We start from the raw sequence: 18,633 nt of genomic DNA, 5'->3' as shown, positions 1-18,633 counted from the left end.
GCGAGGGCCCCTGGCCCTGGGCTAGAGGCAGGGCTGCGGGCGTCTGAGGCCTGAGGAGAGCCTCTGAGCGTGGGGGCGGGAGGGTGGAGGCCGGGGCTTGAGCCGGGCCGTTCGGCTGGGTCCGGAGAGGGGACGGCGCCGGGGGGAGCAGGGGCTGGGGCAGGGGCAGGGGCAGGGGCAGGGGCAGGGGCTGGGGCTGGGGCTGGGGGGGTGCCGGGCGTGTCTGCAGAGGGGACGGCTGCCTGGGGGTGCAGGAGGCCGGGGGTGGGGGGTCTTTGCAGCTCTCCTGGCTCCTCTCCTGGCTCCGCTCTAGGCCTGACACCTTGAGGAGGCCGGGGCCGTGGGGCTCCTGGCTGCCATTGGTGGGGAGGACATCGACGCCGAAATCTGGAACTGAAGACAGAAAAAGAAGAAAAACACATTTTAAAAGATGTTCTGGAAAACTTTCCTGCAAGTAAACTGTTGTGTGAACTGTCGTCGTCACGTCCAAGTCTGAACGCCTCGCCAGACCAAACGCAGGATGTGAGAGGCTTTACAAGTTGCATCTGCACACACTCCCGAATTCCCGAACACTGTTTTGACTCCTTCACAGTCAAAACAACAATTGTGAATCTCCAGCTGGTGACGATATCGCCGCAGTGACTTCCCGGACGCTCGTTGCCCATGTTGGGAACGTTTTGACCCATAATTATCTTTTAATGTATTAAAGATTCTCCGGCTGCCCCGTTTACACAACATATCGAAGCGTCACCGTGATCTGGGAGTCAGTTTACCAAGGATATTTAAAGATGACTCGTCGCTTAAAGCTCATGTTGTTTATCACAGTTTGTGATTGTTTAAAAAAAAAAGAAAAAAAAGAAAATCAAATCGTGTAAACGAGAAACTTTTCTGAAACGATGCGTTTTCCCTGTCGACACCAAAGTCACTTTCGACTATTGCCCCCGTTGAAACGAGGGAAACTCACCACAGAGTAAACACATGCAGTGCTGAGGTCGTACATACCATCCCGTCTGCGGCTAATTTACAATCTTCACATGCTGTGGACGTTTCGGCTTGCCGGCGCACACACACTCGCACACACACACACACACACACACACATCTTTTTCACACTGTCCCTGTGTGCAAAAACTCAAAATGTTTTATTTGCAAATAAAATACAGAGTGGAACCGAGCTTTTTGTGTATATCTATATTAGTTTTTTTTGTTTGTGAGGCTGCTGGTGCCTCTTATATATCCCTCACAGTTTGTAAAATGACTTTATTCAAATAGAAAAGTGCATAGCTGCGATGAAAAGAATAAAAAAAAAAAAGAAAAACACTGGCGATTGTTCTTTTTCTGGTGAAGCCTGTTGGCATACGTTAACAGGACACTGCAGGGTAATAACACTGCAATAATGAATTTGTTATTTCCTGGAGCATGACGCCCATCTGACCAGGTGATTCATTCCATGGGCTTCAGGTAATTCCCCCCCCTACAAAAAAAAAACATAAATTACCTGCTGTTAAAAGCCCTGCTTGGACTGCATTAGTCCAAAGTGTGAATTAATCCCAGAAAATGAATAATAATCGCGGTACAATGTAGGAGTGGCAGGGAACAATGGATAATAAGCTGCGTCCCGGGTATTTCTCTGCGGGGACGTCCTCATACAGAACATCAGCGGGGACCGGGGGGGGGGTCATGGAGGATGGCAGTGCATACATAAGCTGTAATTAACTCTCCCCAGGCCTTGGGGGGATCGAAGTCAGCTTTACCTGAGTAAGAGGTGTGGGAGAGACGCAGCTCCCGTGGGCTCAGACAGCAACCTGTCACTGGGGTGGGGCGGGGGATTTCATCTCCCTGACACAAACCTCCCAGTGGAGCAGTGAACATCCAGCATTAAAATGCTAAGCAAGGCATTAGCAGCCTCAGGTGCGGGAGAGACGGCGGCGGGGGGGTCAAACTCCCGGTGCGACGTCAACAATCGATATCTGCAACAGCAGCTGTTGATTCTGCTCCGCGAGGGACATCTGCCGGCCTGTCGGCAGACAAAAGCCACTCTCCACCAGGTTGATTTATCCTCACAATAGCCTCTGTTGGTCCACACCGCCTAACTAATGCAGACACAACCACAGGCCCTTCCATCCAACCCCCCCCTCCCCTCTAATCCATGTCAATCTTCTCCACTTACAAATGCTATTACCAGTCAAGAGAGACCGCTGCTGGCAAACAACTCCACCACAGCAGACGGGGGAGATGAGAAATCCCCAATTCTCCAGCCTCCCGCTGCACCCGGCGGTCCCCGAGGTCCGCGGCTTGCTTTGAGAATGTGCTAACGCGGCGAAAAGAAGGTGTCTATTCTGGTCATAATGAACACTCCGGGGCCGCGAGGAGCCGGGGAGGAAGAAGACGAAGACGAGGAGGAGGAGGAGGAGTGTAACGCCAGCTCCCGCGAGGGTTCATTTGTCAGTCTTCTTCATCCCTGGAAACAAATAAGTGCAATTCCCACCCGGCTTCCCCCGAAATGCAAAAAAAAAAAAAAAGAAAGAAAGAAAGAAAACCCTGCTGCTTCCCGGCGTTCGGGGTCGTCGAGCGGTTTTCTAACTCGGAGGACAGAATGAAGCCTTGGGGGGGGGGGGGTGGCTGAGGTTCGCCGGGGAGGCAAAAGAAGCATGGGGAAGGATTTGGGAGGTAAAAGGGGGCAGATGAGGGCCAGCTGTGTGTGTGTGTGTGTGTGTGTGTACACGTAGGAAAGCCATTCATTAAAGGAGGACGTCGGGGGACCCGGCGAGGGACTTAGGGGGATAAGTCATTATCCGTGGGTGAGCCGCCTCCTGCTGTTCACACTGCATTAGCTGCACACCAACAAACACTTGTGATTTCCACCTCCCGGCATGGCGGCCATAATCAAGACAGAGCTCCACCTTAATGGACGGTACAATAACGCGCCGACTGCGTCTTTATGTAAGAAAGATGTGAAAGACAAAAACAGCTCCATCAGACGGCGTCGATCCGTAAACTTGCGCGGACTAATAAACCCGCGACCTGCTGTTCGGGGAAAAAAAGCACCTAATTGAGAATAATGCGCTTGATTTAATGTAACAAACAGCGTGACGCACGTGAATCTGCATGTCGGTTAAAATGCATGAGATGAGCGCCGAGGCGGGCGTCCGCCTCCCGCCGCGCCTTCATCCAACCTTTTGTTGTCGCCGTCCAGCAGCGGGCCGCGGCTCATTAGCGTCCCGCAGCTGTATTTACTGCCCGCGCTTTGTAAATGTGCTTCTATCATCAAGTTAAGCCGTCGCCGCTAATAGGCCGTCGCACCGGCTCCGTAATGGCCCCTTCATCAGCGAGGCATTTCGCAATCGGCGCGGCCCGAAGCCAAAGACAAACGGCCGCAGTCTTTCCACAGGCGAGGCACAACACTCGGTGGTTTGATATGATGTTGCTCATCACGGCGCCACGCCGGGGGTGGGGGGGGGGGGGGGGGGGGGGATTGATTTAAGTGTATTGCGTTTCCGTGTCATCACTGGATACAGCCCGCTCGTATAAATAATTAACAAACAAGCGCCAACAACATCATCCTTTAAAAAAGGCAACCAGCAGGTCAGCGCCTGTCCTTCTGAAAAATACATTAGCGCCAAACCTGAGCCGCAACAGCTTCACTAATCCCTGTGTGTGTGTGTGTGTGTGTGTGTGTGTGGGACACAGTCTGACATATTGATGGCAGCAGAGGCCTCCGAGACATCCCGAGCCTCCGTCCCCCGCCTCCGCCTCCTGGAAATAGCCCCACCGCGCGCATTCTGAAGGCTTCCTGTTCGTTTGTGGGATTTCAAGCAGGCGGGGGTCGCACGGCTCCGGTCGCACAAAACCAACAAGCGAGGCCGGCGGCCCGGCCGGCTGGGTGGTCATCGGCGTCACAGGAAACGGAAAGTAGACACGGACCTGCAGCAATTCGTCTGGAATCACTGGCTTCAAGTCGCATCATCTGACCTACATGGTACTTTCTATTACACAGTTTCCCCTCCATCAAACAAGAAACAAGGTTTTTAAGACTGCGACTCCCATCAAGTCGATTGGTGTGATTTCCTTTAAACATCGGCTCAAAAGATTCCCACCCGCCGACAGCTGCTCCGCGAGGCAAAGTGAAAAAGACTACCTGTCAGCCTTTCTGTGGCAGCACATCAGAGCCACTGACCTTTAGTCTGCGGATATTCCTTTACTGAAAGTGACAGCAAACAAACACCCACTGACAAGAGTCATTGTGGGGAGAGGTGCTAACTGGACGAGGGGGCAGTTTTGAAGGACGGACAGCTCTCGGGGTCGGCTGACGATAAACCTCACGGAGCCACTGCCAGAGCGCATCACTGTTTAGTTTAGTTTTTTAAAATTTTAACTACGGTCAGCTGGTGAGGAGAGAGACGAGGCCCGAGACGCTGGTGAGGAGAATAAAGTCATGACAGCTTCTGAGAAAGCGAGTGGGTCAAACATGAGGCTCTCGCGAGAGGCTCCAGTCCAGCCCGACAATCCAACAAGCTAATTGTAAACATCTCAAAGGAAACATATATATACATATTTATTTTTTAAGGAAACTTCTTAAAAGTAGTCGTAGACAGAGACCCGAGCTGAAATGTTGCAGTGAACATGCAAATTAACTTTAATGTCAAAGCCATATAAAATCATTAAACTAGATTTGATGAATTATGATCAGATTGTAGACATTTTCCAGTGTAATTACTTGGTTTTGTGTGGGAAAAAAAAGGCATTTTCATCCCGCCTGCGCCTAAACAAAGAAACAAGTTCAAAGTTTATATTTAAATGTGATTATGGCTCTATTTTACCGGTCCGCCTCACTCGAGATGACCTCGCTTTGCATGTGGCTCCAATCTTTTATCAAAGTCCACATCGTGTTCTAATGTGCGAATATGTGATAAAGATAAAGAAGCCAGATAACGATATTTCATGATCATGCATGCTCATTCTTAATTATTCAACTTCGGTGGCACCTCGAGGTGTCGGACACGTCAATAACTTCAGCATGTCGCTGAAACACGTGGGTACAAGCCGGCGGTTTCAAACTGTAATAACTTCTCCGACCATAAATTGTCAGACTTGACGTTACGAAGCTCTTTTGCCACTCGGACTTTCTGCTGATTCAGAAATGTCTGCGAGGCGCGACAGGCAGTTGTAACCCGGAGTCCTCGGAGGCCTTTAAGTGTTAGAAAACCTGACAGGTGAAGCTCAGTGCAGTCCATTACAGCTGACGGGGGCAATCCGGCTTCCACCGCCCCGTCGCACCGTTTCCCCGTCTCACCGCGTCCAAACCTGGGATTAAAAAAACTGTGTCTGCAGGTGAAACGGAGGCGTGCTGCCTTGCCGCTCCGTGTGGGCGACGGTTCCCTCAGCAAAACAGAAAAACAAACTGTGACACAGACTGTTTGCTCAAGTCCAATCAATTAAAGCGCAGACGGCGGTAAACAGTGATTCGGGGGTCCTCATTGAAAATTCCATCTTGCATTCGCATGTTTCGGTAAACAATAATTACAATCAGAATCCCCCTCTGTGCTGAGCCGGGCTCTCGGAGACTGGAGGAAGAAAATCTCTCTTCAAAAATAATCAAAGTCCCCAGCTATGTAGACTGTTTAAAAAAAAAGACTGTTCTGCCTCGGGTCTGAGTGTGGAAACCATTTAGTCTCTGCAAAAACAAACAAGCAAAAAAAAAAAAAGAAAGACTTGCTGCTCTTCTTTCTCCATATTTTGTTTGACAACAGAATTAGAGCAGTAATTGAGAAGCGAGTGTCGACAGCGGTCTGACCTCACGAGTGCATCAGGCGGCGTGCGCTCCCCAAAGAGCCGCTTGGTGAGAGACTGGCCTCTCGTTTATTTGTTCTTAATGAAGCCTGCAGTCGCATTAATGGCAGACATCTTTAACAGATCTGCCTCCCTCGCGGGGGAGAACAATAAACAGCGGGGTCCCGGTGTGAGCGCGTGATAAGAAAGTCTGTTTTCAGACACGTCGCAGCCTTTTGTGTTCGTCTGCGACCGGCGGCTTCATGGAGGAAAGACATAACGTTGATGCGGACGGAGTCCTTCAATGCGACTGGGAGCGTGTTGAAAAGTAGATTTTAATTCCCTGACCTCTCAAACAAATCCACGACAGCAGGAAAAGAATCAAAGTCGCCACTTCCTGTTGTATTTGCATTAATCCACATGATCAGTGAAGCTCCACACTCTTCCAGCTGACGACGAGGAGACACACTGGGCGAGTCATCAACTGTAATTTAGCGTTTTAGAAATTTTAATTCAAATCTCGACTATGGTCTCAAATCATTACTCCCAGACCTGCTCTCAGCCAACTTTCGGAGCACAAACTGGGTGAAAGGATTAATGTTCGCTGACTGCAGAGTTACTAAAGCCCCGTGTGAACAAGGTTTTCAAGTGAAAACTCAAACTTTCATTGACTTTTGGGTGTCGTTTTCAGTGTTTCTGCTGTTTTCGTGGCAAACATGAAATTGTTTTTTAAAATGAAGACGTAAAAACGACGCGTTCCCACTTGAAACGTCGTGTAAATGAGGCCTAAGCATTTTCTCCGACCTGCCATCCCCCCCCCCCCCCATCTCCCAAATGAACTCGTTGATGTTAGTACGGTTTGTACTATGAGTCATACTTGAACCGCAGGGCATGCAGACCATCCAAGATTGTGTGTTTTATATGCACGTCTGCAAAGTAATCACTTAAGTCACAAACAGCGCTGCTCACTGGGAGTGAATAAACCCGAGCAGGCTGCAATGTTCCCTCGTCTCCTTTCCAGTCCCAAGTAGTCGTAAAAAAAGGATTTAGGCATCACTTTCCCCGGTACTATTTTGTGGCTCTGACGATTTGTCACTGCTCTGCGATCAGTCGTCACCTCTCCGGAGGATCTGCATGCGGTCGGTCAGCATTTGCCTGACGAAGCGCCTATTTCCCGTGTCGCCTGCCATGCAAAAAAGCAAAAGGGGCTAACCAAATGTTTGGGAGTGCGATGACATTGGGTAGCAGAGTCGGAGCCCCCGCTCTTTGGCCCGGCGATATCAGTTCACACAGAAGCTGAAACCCCGTGGCAGAAACCTTATAGCCGGGGAAGCTTTCGCCCTGATCTCATCGCCAAAGCCTCCAGAGAATCTCCAGTCTATTAGCTCCTTATCCCTCCCTGCTTCAGCTCCAAAGACTTTAACAGCATTAGCTGCACCGAGGGCAGTAACACCACCCTCGGCGATGCCCTCTCTCCGGAGCGCCGGAGCAAGCGCCCGTCCAAGAGTTCACAGCGCACAGGCATGCGTGTTGGACGGCCCCCAGACGGAGGCTTGGGAGGGGGGGGGGGGGCCCTCCCAGACTCTCCGTCATGTCAGCAGCTCTCTAAAGCCGCAGCCAAGAGGGGGTGTTGGATTACTGCGCCTGGACATCCCGCCAATGTGGAGGGTCTCCGACTGGAGCTGTTTTATTAGCGCTCCCAGGGGTGGCTGGGGGGGGGACTAAACAGAAATAAAGTTGTTGGTGGTGCAGGCGGGGTGGTGGAGGGGGGGCAACTATTTTGGCTGCGCGAGTGTGACATGTGTAGTCTTTCAGTGAGAATACCACAGCGTGCCTATATCGCCTCACAGTAACACAAACCGCAGCTTTAACAAGCTGCGATTGAGCAAAAGGCCAAGAGCTCGGGCGGGAGGGGAGGCGGCGGCGGGGAGGGGGGAGGGGGGGGGGTTGTTAAGCCGCCTCTTTGAAACATCTATATTTCATGCCTGTCTCATTTGCTTTATGAATTTTGTATTACGAGTTGTGAAGCTGAAGCGAGTGAGCATGCAAATATAAATAGTGTGAGTGTGTATAAGCAGTGATGTCATGTATGTGTGTGTGTGTGTATGTGTGTGTGGTTAACCGAGACGCAAACCTTTGACTCCTCAGATAAGACTGTCTGTGGCTGTGATCCTCTGTGAAATGGGAGCAATCTGGGGTAATTGGGCTTAGTAAGCCACTGAATGTTCTGAGCTCTTCTGACAGATGCAAAGCCATGGACGCCCAGCTGCCAGACCACAGAGAACAAGCACTTACACATGTTTACAGTACGACAAGAGGAGGAGGAGGAGGAGGAGGAGGAGGAGGAAAGCACGGGAGTGACGGAGGGAAGCCTCCTCCGTCCCGTCTCCTACCTTCGCTAGTTTCCATGCCTGCTCCATTCGCACTCTGTCGGGTGGAGTGGGGTGGACGTGGGGGGGGATTACGCTCCGTCTTCCGTCACAATGAAGCCATTTACAAAGAGAGAAGCTGCGGCGGCGGAGACAACCCTCCCGCCCACAGTGGCTCCGGTTACAGCTGCTCCCCTAATGGCTCCTAACTGCTTCTGCCGCTCACTTCTCACTACAGCAACATGTGGAAAATCTCGCCGCGACTGACAAGCTACCGCGGGTCCGAGTGTTTGGTCACCCCCACCCCCTACCCCCACCCACCCACCCAACCCCGCGATCGTCACAATCCCGAGGATGCAGCAGAGTGTCCCGTTTCTCGCTCTCCTTTAGAGAACAAATCTTTATATATCCCTAAGGGTGTCAGGTCAGGTTGGCGAGGGCGTAACGGGAGAAGAGTCGGGCCGGAGACGTGATGACGGGCATGCTGGCACAGGTGATCAGCAGAAGGCCAGATCTCTCTGTGGGGGGGGGGGGCAATTGTTGCCGGCAGCTGACAGACTCTCCGTTAGATTTGGCTGTCAGGCTCGGGGGGCCCCCCGGTAAGACTTTGAAATAACAGTAGCGTGTAATGTGCAAGATCCAACCGGTCCGGAGCAATTGGTGTGGAGCGCACACTGTCACAGCGGTGTAAAGCTACACCGAGAGACGAGGCAGCTGCGGAGCGAAGCCGGACCCTCAAACATGTCACATGTACACAGGCCGGCTGATGGGACGCCCCACGGGGCCGGAAATCTCTGCCAGTGTCGAGTGAAAAACGGCCCGTTGGCTCTTTCTTGTGAGCATGTCGTTCCCCGGAGACGCGCAGAGATGCCAACGCAGCCGTACATGTCAGCGCCTCGCTCCCTCGGCCAACCGTGAAGGCCACCGCTGACGCCCAACAACACGACGGCGGAGGATCACGGGGTTCTGCTCGTGCCCGTTAAGGTTTTCACGTCAGAAAATCCTCCCGCTCTGATCAACGAGACGAAAATCCGTCGACATGTCTCCTACAACGTGCTTTAGAGGCTCGTGTGTATGTTTAAACCATAACCTTAAGGCCTGAGGGCCAAAACCGGCTCCAATCGGGTCAACTGTGAGAATCCAGTAAAAAAAAAAAAAAAAAGAAATTCTCAAGAATAGAGGTCAAAACACAACAGTGAGACTCCAGCAGGAAAGCGTGCGAACTGGCATTAGTCTCAAAGGCCATGCTGTCAAGGTGAGTTTGTGAAAACACCCATGATGCAACAAACTGTGGGAGAAGATTAGTAGCTTTTTGGACAATTTACTGTATTTTGCAAAATTGAAATACGCTTTATGTTAAGATTGTAGTCATTTTCAGTGGCAACTGTTAATTTTTTTTGGAAATATCAACATTTTCAGCATGCATGCTCTGCACCACGACACATAACATTTATATTATAAAGGTTATTACGGCGCTATTTTACCAGTCTGGCCCACTCAAGATGACAGTGATCGTTTTAAAGCCTTGGTCTCTTTTACCAGTGCATTTCTGTGACGGTGTTCCAGCACCACGACGGGCCTGCTCTGAATAAAACAGCAGTCTTGTGCATGCAGACGTTTCTTGATGTAATTCCGTGTCCATGGAAAAAACCCAACTTCCAAACAGAAACCTTTTCGTTTCCATGAGTGAAAACATGCTCTGCTGTGTTTTCACTCGGAGGTGAAGTTGCACAGATGCGACTGACCGGTCACAGACAACAGACCGTGTGGGAACTTCATGCAGAAGTAGGCAAAGGTTTCAGTTTGTTGTCTGATGGGTTCATGAACCATGAAGGTTCCTTTATATTTCCACTACGACACGGCACTGCAAGCACACGTCGACAATACTGAAGGCCTGCATACAAAAAAACAACACCGTTGCTTCAGTGGAAACATGCAGAAAAACGAGTATTAGTGTGAAGCTGGAATCCTAATTGACAGTTTCCCAACCAGATTCTCTTAAGAGGCACTGTTCTTGTTAAAAAAAACCTTTACTCTACTAATCCCCTCCAGTTCTTTGCTGTGGTTTAGAAACGTTCCACATGTGCTTCCAACTTTCAGTCTTCCAGGCTGTAAACAGCCCCTGCTGGAAAGAAAAGACTCTTCTATCTAAAGTCGACTGAACTGGATCCACGCAGGAGGCTAATTGATTAAAGTCGGGGCAGAAATGAACAGACGAGTCTGAGAAACGGCAAGTCTGGCACGATGGACTCAGTGTGTGTGTGTGTGTGTGTGTGTGTGTGTGTGTGTGTGTGTGTGTGTGTGTGGGGCATCTCGCAAAACTTTAAGTGGCACTGCAACATGTGTTTCTTGTCAGTCACTGTGGCAGCTTGGGGAAACAATACACAATCGTCTGCCGAGCCAAGCGAACTTCAAACGCGCACATGCTTAAATCTCAATTACAGTCACATGCTCGTAAAAACCCCACACTGGCTCATAAACACCCTTTGACTCCGCTCCCTCTCTCTCTCGCTCCCTCTCTCTCTCTCACATACAGAAAGCTGCAGTCAACAGGTCCAGTGCCACCCTGGTGGAGCCGAAGGCATCGCACGTCCGCTGTCTGGATCTGCTCAGTGTTGGCGCGACCTCCAGTTCGTAGACTGGACCAAACCAGCGAAGGAGAACGAGGCGGAGGGAGTGTGTGTGTGTGTGTGGGGGGGGGGGGGGGGGGGGGGGGGGGGGTATCCTAATTGTGCAACTGGCTCCCCTGAGGTGACAGACAGCCCCGACAGCCCAGGCTCCCTGGTTCTTATTTGCCAGGCTCTCCAGTAGCGCTGAGGGGTGTTGACACTGCTCATCCAGTGTGTCAAGTGTAGAAAAAGTCCTCGTCTACCCCCTCTACCTGCCCCTCTCCTCAGCCAGAGGGGGGGGCAGAGCAATGAGACTGGCGGGGAGAGTGACAGCTCGGGGCTGACACTGCCATGATTTCACTGGGGAGAGAAAAAGAAGGCAGGGGAGGCCTGGAAAGAGAAATCTGTCCCCAGAGAGTCATCAGTCTGGGCCTCTTTCGCTCCCTTTCAAATGGGGCCAACTGGTTTTACACACATCAACAGCGAACATTCAAGCTGCTCCAAGGGATCGGATTCAAAACAGGCCGGCCCGAGTGTTAAAACGATATAAGAAGAACTGATTCGAGAGGGGTAATAGCCTCAATGCCCGTATCCGATGTCTGAGAATCTGGTGGAGTATCAATTTGCATGCAGCCTTTTCTCTTCCTAAATCGTCAACGGCATTACAGAAGCAGCCGTTGTGTCTACGTGCATGTGTGTGTGTGTGTGTGTGTGTGTCAAGTGCAGTCCCATTACCCCCTCGCTCGGGTTTCACTGCAGTGGGACTAGCGGGACACCCGGGGCAGAGACGGGGCTGTTAAAGGCCGACTCTGCTCCGTGTCTCTGCAGCCCGGAGATGCTGTGTGGTCTGCTGGTGTGGCGGCGAAACAGCGCACAAAAAAATAAAATTAAAATAAATAAATAAGGCAGGGACAAAAAAAACAAAAAACCAAACCAGACTTCTCACCCTCTTCATTCTGCACACGGCCACCTTCTTACGAAACCTCCAGTTCGGCCCGCACCGACGTGTTTTTCCAGAGAGACACCGCAAATTAGCTGCTGGCGAGCTCGGCGGTGATGAGCCGCGGCGACTGTGATACTTGGCGAGGGAGGGCTGGCGTACAGGGAGGCTGGTTGGGATTTAAGCTGTTTATTTGAACTGCGCCGTCGTCCAAACAGTCGGCTGCCTCTCTGCTGCCTCGTCAAGCCCCGGAGCTTAGGCGAGGATTGCGGTGTCGGTGGGGAAAGAACAACTCGATATCCCCCTCCGGGGCAGCGGCTGCCCTCAGCTTGGGTTACTTGAGGGGAACAATGCGTCCTCTGTCCGCGGGCCTCCTGCGCGGCGAAGGCATGGGCTCAGACAGGCTCGCCAGTGTCAGGCATGGCCGGAGGATTCATGCATCGCGACGACACGCTGCTGCTCGCCGCCTGAGCGCCGGCTTTGGAGAGGAAGCTTCCAAAACACGGCTCCCCGGCTTTGCCTGTAAATGGGCCGGCAGAGCTAAACGCCGAAAAGCTAAACCAGACGTGAGGCCAATTCCGCGGCAACGGCCCGCTTGCTCTCGCCGCCCCCCTTCTGGGATTTTTGGTTTTTGTATGACAGTGTTTACAGTAAAACCTGACACGTGGAACAAGGAGGGGATGCTCGGGCCCTGAAATCAAATCGCTCCCTCCAGCAGCAGCTTAATCTGTAGCAGATGGTGACAGTCCGACGGACGCTGATGGTTTTGGGCAGGCTTCTAAGAACCGTGGCCAAGAGCCAGAGATGAGAACCCAAAAGACGGTGATAAAATGGAACATTGTGCAGTTCATTATACGTCGTTTATATCAAACGCACATGCTTGAAAATTGCCTTTCCAGTACAACCAAAAAAAAAAACCCCCAAACCAAAAGAATCCACCACAAATTAACCATGTCATCTCCAGTGGGTCTGGAAAACACACTCGACACGAGAGAGAAAGGGGGGGGGGGGGGGACCCAGAGCAGGCAACAAATGTAGTAAAATGTAATGTGGGTGGAGATGAATGAAAGCCACGCAACGTGTGAGCGGAGCAGAAACACATGCAAGGGGATCTGTGTGGACGGCTGCTAACAAACCAGGATCCTGCTCTGTAGTCCACTCTAATCTGCCCCGAGGCTCATCAGGGCTTTATTTCTGCCCTGCATATTTATGAGAATCAGAGAGGGTTATGGAGGGCGGGCGGGTGGGTGGGTGGGGTGCAACCTCTTCTCTTGTGGGAGCAATTAAAGCCGCGCTTTCATCAATCCTGATCACAGCCTCCATGCTCCTGCTCACTCTTTGCTTTTTCTGTCTTCACACACCGTGTTTACACTCGTCTCTCCTCCTGGCTTCACAGGGAAACAAAGGCAGCCCTTCACATGGAATCTTTTTTTCTTCCCCCCCCCCCCCTTCAAAAAGCACCACAGCTGCGGACCAGCGTTTCTACAGACTGACAGTCGGGGGGTTTTCACAGATTACAACAGCGATCATCTGTTTCATGACGGGAACAAGAAGTTGGAACACGATGGTTAAAAACCCGGCGGGACTGAAGAAACAAACACGGTGTTCAAGCCGTAACAGATGAAGCATCTTGAGTGCAGGTGGCAAATCGGGCCCCGTTTACACGACAATGTTTGCGAGTGAAAAATGGAAAAAAAAAATAAAAAATTTTTTTTTAGTTCTTCTGCACATGCTCAGTAGATGGAAAATACCGTTTGCCTCCAACTTGGTCGTCTGTCTATACAAATGTTTGTGTAACTCGCTATTGTTAATGCTTATTGAGTATGCAATCATGCGTGTGCGGTACAGCAGCATCCACTAGTGGCCCATCATGGAAACTACATCATTTTCAGCGTTTCCGTGCAACAACGACGCGTTTCTAACTTGAAGCATCGTCACGTAACGATAATGATGTAATCCAAAACTGGGCGACTCTAAAACTTTCAGACTTGTCGCTCGCGTTGTTCCGACTTTCCCCACCGAACAGACTTAAATCCCCCTTCATGCTGCTCAAAGCAACATCACCACCACGGGGGTTAATCATTTCACAGCGAACAGTGAAATCTCCTCGGCTGTGCTAATCCCGTCTCCTCCTCGGTGCATGTGTCTCCAAAAGCTGCTATGCTGCGTTTCTGGGACAGATGCCTGGAGTCATCCACCAGAACCAAGAATCTGTTCGCGGGAATCACATCACTGGGCCACAACGGTTGCTTAAAAACCACACACACACACACTAACAAAAGCCTGAGAGTGGCAGGATGGAAATGGCTGCAGGGTGAATACCTTGAGTCGGGGCAAAAGGCTGTCAGACACACATGGCGGACCGTGACAGGAGGGTGGATCATCCCAAACGGAGGCCCTCCTGCTCTTATGCACGCACACGCGCACTCAGACACACCTCAGAGGCGCCGCGAGGCCTCATTAAGGCCGTCTGCTCGCTCGCTCTCTCTCGCTCTCTCTCTCTCTCTCTTTGGCAATGTCACCTCTGCCGCTGGGACCAAAAGACTGACACGGGCATAATTGCCCCGAACACACCGGCAGCGCGCTGGGAATGGCCGGGGCCCTGATAAGTGGGCTGCGCGCTGAGTGCATGTGTGTGGCGCCTTGACCCTGTTAATGCTGCACGGCTGGCAGGAGAGTGGCTGGTGTCACATTGGATCAGTGGACGCGTGGTGACGGCGATGAGGGAGGACCTCTCCTGGGAGGAAGAGCCTGATGCTTTCAACACGTCCAGCCCTCCTCCCCACTTCCACAAGGTTGCAGCATCGCTAATGCTCACATAAATCAATGACACGGCAACAACCCCCCCCCCCACCATTAACATCAAATTAGCTGTAATCTTTCATCCACATGGATTCACGAGGTGCTGAAAAATTATTGTTCCCTCCTTATGTTGCCTTTTTAAAAAGCTGTATTTCGTAATAAACTTAAAACGATGTGATTAAAACCCACCCAGATCACTGTGAAATATGCTCACAGCACCAGTTTGGACACCAGGTGGAAGGAGCACACGGGAACCGGTTGAAAGCGGCTCCACCGTCCGGCCCCGGCCGCCAGCGAAAGCCTCCACATATCTCACTGCGGCAGACACGCCGAGGAGGCCCGGCAGGAAGAAGCGGGGCCTTTCACTTTGATCTCTGGAGTTCAGCCCATTTAAATGTTTGTGTTTGAGATGTAGACCTTTAATTTTGGCCTGATGGGTTCCAGGCTCTTTGGGTTTTAGCGTGGCATGTCGGATATAGGAGTGTTTACACAGCCTCCCTCCAGCTCTCCTGGTGCTGAAATAAGTGCATTAAGATGGATGGATTTACTTAGTCTCTAACCTCGGGGAGCGAGGGGAACAAACTCTGAATGACCTCTTTGTGCTTGCAGGAGGGGAGGGAAGGAGCCCGGTCCACAGTGTGTGTGTGTGTGTGTGTGTGTGTGTGCAGCACCAACAGAGCCCATTCACAGCAGCTCCTTAAAAATGATCCTCCATCAACAAACCATGCACCGAGTGGGCACCAGCCTGAGCCGCGGTCCTGCAATGCCTGTTTACCTGCCAAAAAAACACCATCATTACACCTGCAGGTGGAACCGGTTGGCTCGTTGCTCTTCGCAAATATAAAAGTCCCTGCTTCTCTTCCATCCAGATTTACTTCCTTTTTCAAATCAAACGTTACACTTTGAAGTTTCTGCCGCGTTTTCCACGGCGACGTTTCAAGTGAAAACGCATCGGTTCCGTTGCGGAAAAGTCTCGCCTTCAGACGGCAACGGCAGGAACGTTGAAAACGATACGCTTTTCATGTCGGGCCATTGGTTGGAGCCGTTTGTTTTTTGTAATGAAGCCACACACACAAGAACAAAACACGACAAACACTAACAATTAATGCAACTCCAGTGGACAGACGACCAAGTGGGATTATTATTACAGGTCCCAGGAGAACGTGGACCGGGAGTCAAACATTGGAGGCAAACATTGTTGTTATTGTTTATCTACTCTCACATGGCAGAAGAACTATTTACTTTGACCGTGATGCGCAGTGGCATGGAGGCGGAGCTTTATCAGTGTCTCCAACGCAGGACTTCATATGTGGCTCGTTAAAGTGTGATTCTTAAAGTCTGTACATTTGGAAACGGGGCCATTTTTCCACCTGTGTGTATGTGTGTGTGTGTGGGGGGGGGGTATTGTTTGTGACGGCGAGGCCGTAAATCAACCGCCGCTTCCCTCGATTTGTTAACCTTTGTTTGGCTGCGTCAGCAGACGAGGCCCGGCCGCCGCGGCCTCCTTTCATGCTCATGAAATACAGCCTTCGTGTCGACACAGAGGGGAAGGTGGTGGTGGTGGTGGTGGTGGTGGTGGTGTCCCTCTGTGCAGTGCAGGATATTGAGCTTCCTTTACCCCTTGGAGATGCATTAAATGCTCGTAGCGGGAGACGGCGGGGGGAAATGGCTGGAATCTGTTTCAATTATGAATCATTTAAGAGTTAAATCCTGCGGATCCCCGTCTTATTTCTCAAAACAGGCAGTTATTGAATATCAAAGAGAGAATTTCTGAATCGAGTTAAGCTCGTGTGTGGAGGCGAAAGCTTCCCCGGCGCTTCAATCCAGCAGTCACAAGCGGAGGGAAGAGGGCGGCGACCTCTGCGCGACCTCTCGGCCCCTGGCAGGGGAAGAGAGGCCGTCCTTGACTGGGGCCGTTTCTCGGAAACGCACAAAAGGCCAACGGTAGTCAGGTCATCTTTCCACCGCGCATCAGGTCAAGTTCCACAGGCGGCCCTGATTTCTTGACACACAAACCCACGCAGACGGCAGAGGTCAGCGCCGGGGCAGAGCCGGGAGCCCGAGGCAGTAAACCAACACTGCCGCTGTGAAAGGCCAAGCTTCTCTTCCCAGCCGGCTGAGTGAGTTAGGGAGCTGCCTGGGTGATTTGTGGCATGATTGTTGCTCTCTATATCACTTGAGATTACAGCAGGTGGCGGCCCGCAGCCGGCGAGTACACACAGCTCTATCACCAGTCCTCCCTCTCAGGAAACCGGGAGAGAGAGAGAGCGAGAGAGAGAGAGAGAGAGAGAGAGAGAGAATGAGGCGGCGAGAGGAAAAACAAGCCCTCGGCTCCCTCCCACACAGCAGCGATACACTCACAGGCAATCTCGCTGCCAGCAGAGCTCTCTATGACAATCCGGGGAGCTCTTCAGCTCTGATATGTGCCACAAAAGTTCACCTCCGCTTCTCTCTTTCCACTATTTTTTTAAACAATGCCATCAGCGTCGGCAAATTACACCTTCCACATCGCACATTACTCCCCCTCCCCTGGCGACAGACGCACTCAAGCCTGACACACTTCACCGGCGGCGCTCTTCACGCCGGCGTCAGCCCCGGGTCTCGCCGTAGCAGCGCTTCATTTTCACATTAACTCCAGTAAAGCATGGTGGAATCAGCCCTGTGAGGTGGCGGTGGCGGTAGAAGGGGTGGGGGGTGGGTGAGAATCACTACACTGTGCACTTCAATTCACCCCCGCAATGAACCCGGTCTCACATCGCAGACACAGCTGCAGGAGACGTCTCACCGGGGACCGGCTCCGCCAATAAATCTAGCAGATGAATTCGTTTAGGACTGGGGAAAAAAAAAAAAAAAAAAATGAATGTGTGTGACACTTAACTGAAAAAAAAAAAAAAAAAAAAGACCAAGTTGTTTCTAATTGTGACTCGAACACGTAGAAGGTGAGAATGTTCCAGCAGGTCTGGTCTGAACACGGACGGTTCACCGACGGGGGAGGAGAATGTCGACGCACTCCTGATGAATGGCACTGCGGACCTTTTTTTAAATGTCAGCCGGCGTCGTCTTAATCTCGCCGCCGGGCTGCACTCACAAAACAATGCACAGAGAGCTTAGCCCCGGCGCTCTCCGCCGACTGACGCCGCCGCGTCCCTCCGACGCCTCGCCGAGTGACAACATCATAAAAGATGAGACTGTAAGCGGCTGACAAGATATCGCCGCCGTGGGACACGGCTTTAATCATTTGATAGATCTGTCTGCAGACCTTTGCGGCGGTGGCGTGTGCGTTAATGTGTGTGTGTGTGTAAGCTGGATGGAAGTCACATCCTGAAATAAGGCTCGCCTTCCCGTTTTCCACCCGCGGCACCTCGGAAGCAGATTAGACCTCGGAAAAGTTGTTTATTTCACCGGCGGCAGCACAGCCTCGCAAAGCGGCGCTGCTGCAGAGCAAAGCGACGGGGTGAGGCGGCCGACAAGCTGCAGGTGCATCGACAAACGCGGTAATTAGAGATAACATTTAATGACTAAGTTAATGAAATCCATTCCAGAGCAAAGTGAAGCCGACGTAAGGGGGGTGGGGGTGTGGGGGGTGCATTAGAAAGCTGTGCAGCGTTGACGGCGACGGGGCCCCCGAGGTGCCGCCGGCACGAGGACCGAGGAGAAAACGAATCAACGTGGGAAGAACAACAAAAGCTGCATTCTCATCAGCTGCTTTTTCCCTTTTCTTTCTTTTTTTTTTCTTCTAACATTCAGCGTGAGGCCTCGGGCCAGAAAGAGAAGGAGAAAGAAGAGGGAAAAAAAAAAACCAAAACAAAAAACACACCAGCTTTTCAGGGAACATGAAAAATACACTGTAATTATCGAGTAGGTGAGAAGACTGTGAGATTAAAAGATGAGGGACCAGCAGCGAGTCTTCAAAGAGACCTGAGGTTGCCCTGGGCTGATTTGTAGTCTTGGAAAGAAAAAAAAAAAAAAAACTCAAGTCATTACCAAAGCCTCACAACATCAGCAGCTGAATCACAAAGGCCTTTTGCTCCTCCTTGTTTGCAGGTTTGGATCCTTTATTTCTGCCGATACTCTCACAAACGGAAGGAAGCTTTGAGGCCACCTGTCAGCGACGACTCGTCACCTCGCTGTCGAGTACAACATCA

The 18,633-nt window shown here is 51.4% G+C and overlaps 1 protein-coding gene across 1 annotated transcript in view; it reads right to left on the bottom strand.

Moving 5' to 3' along the window:
• auts2a (activator of transcription and developmental regulator AUTS2 a) overlaps nt 1-18,633 on the bottom strand; it is a 323,507-nt gene that overhangs the window by 13,980 nt on the left and 290,894 nt on the right. The window contains 1 exon segment of the mRNA XM_080508686.1: nt 2-393. Within this exon segment, the coding sequence (XP_080364812.1) occupies nt 2-393 (392 nt within the window).

The sequence above is a fragment of the Blennius ocellaris genome (assembly GCF_963422515.1).
Source record: "Blennius ocellaris genome assembly, chromosome: 14".
Taxonomy (NCBI): domain Eukaryota; kingdom Metazoa; phylum Chordata; class Actinopteri; order Blenniiformes; family Blenniidae; genus Blennius; species Blennius ocellaris.
This window is presented reverse-complemented; position numbering and strand designations above follow the sequence as displayed.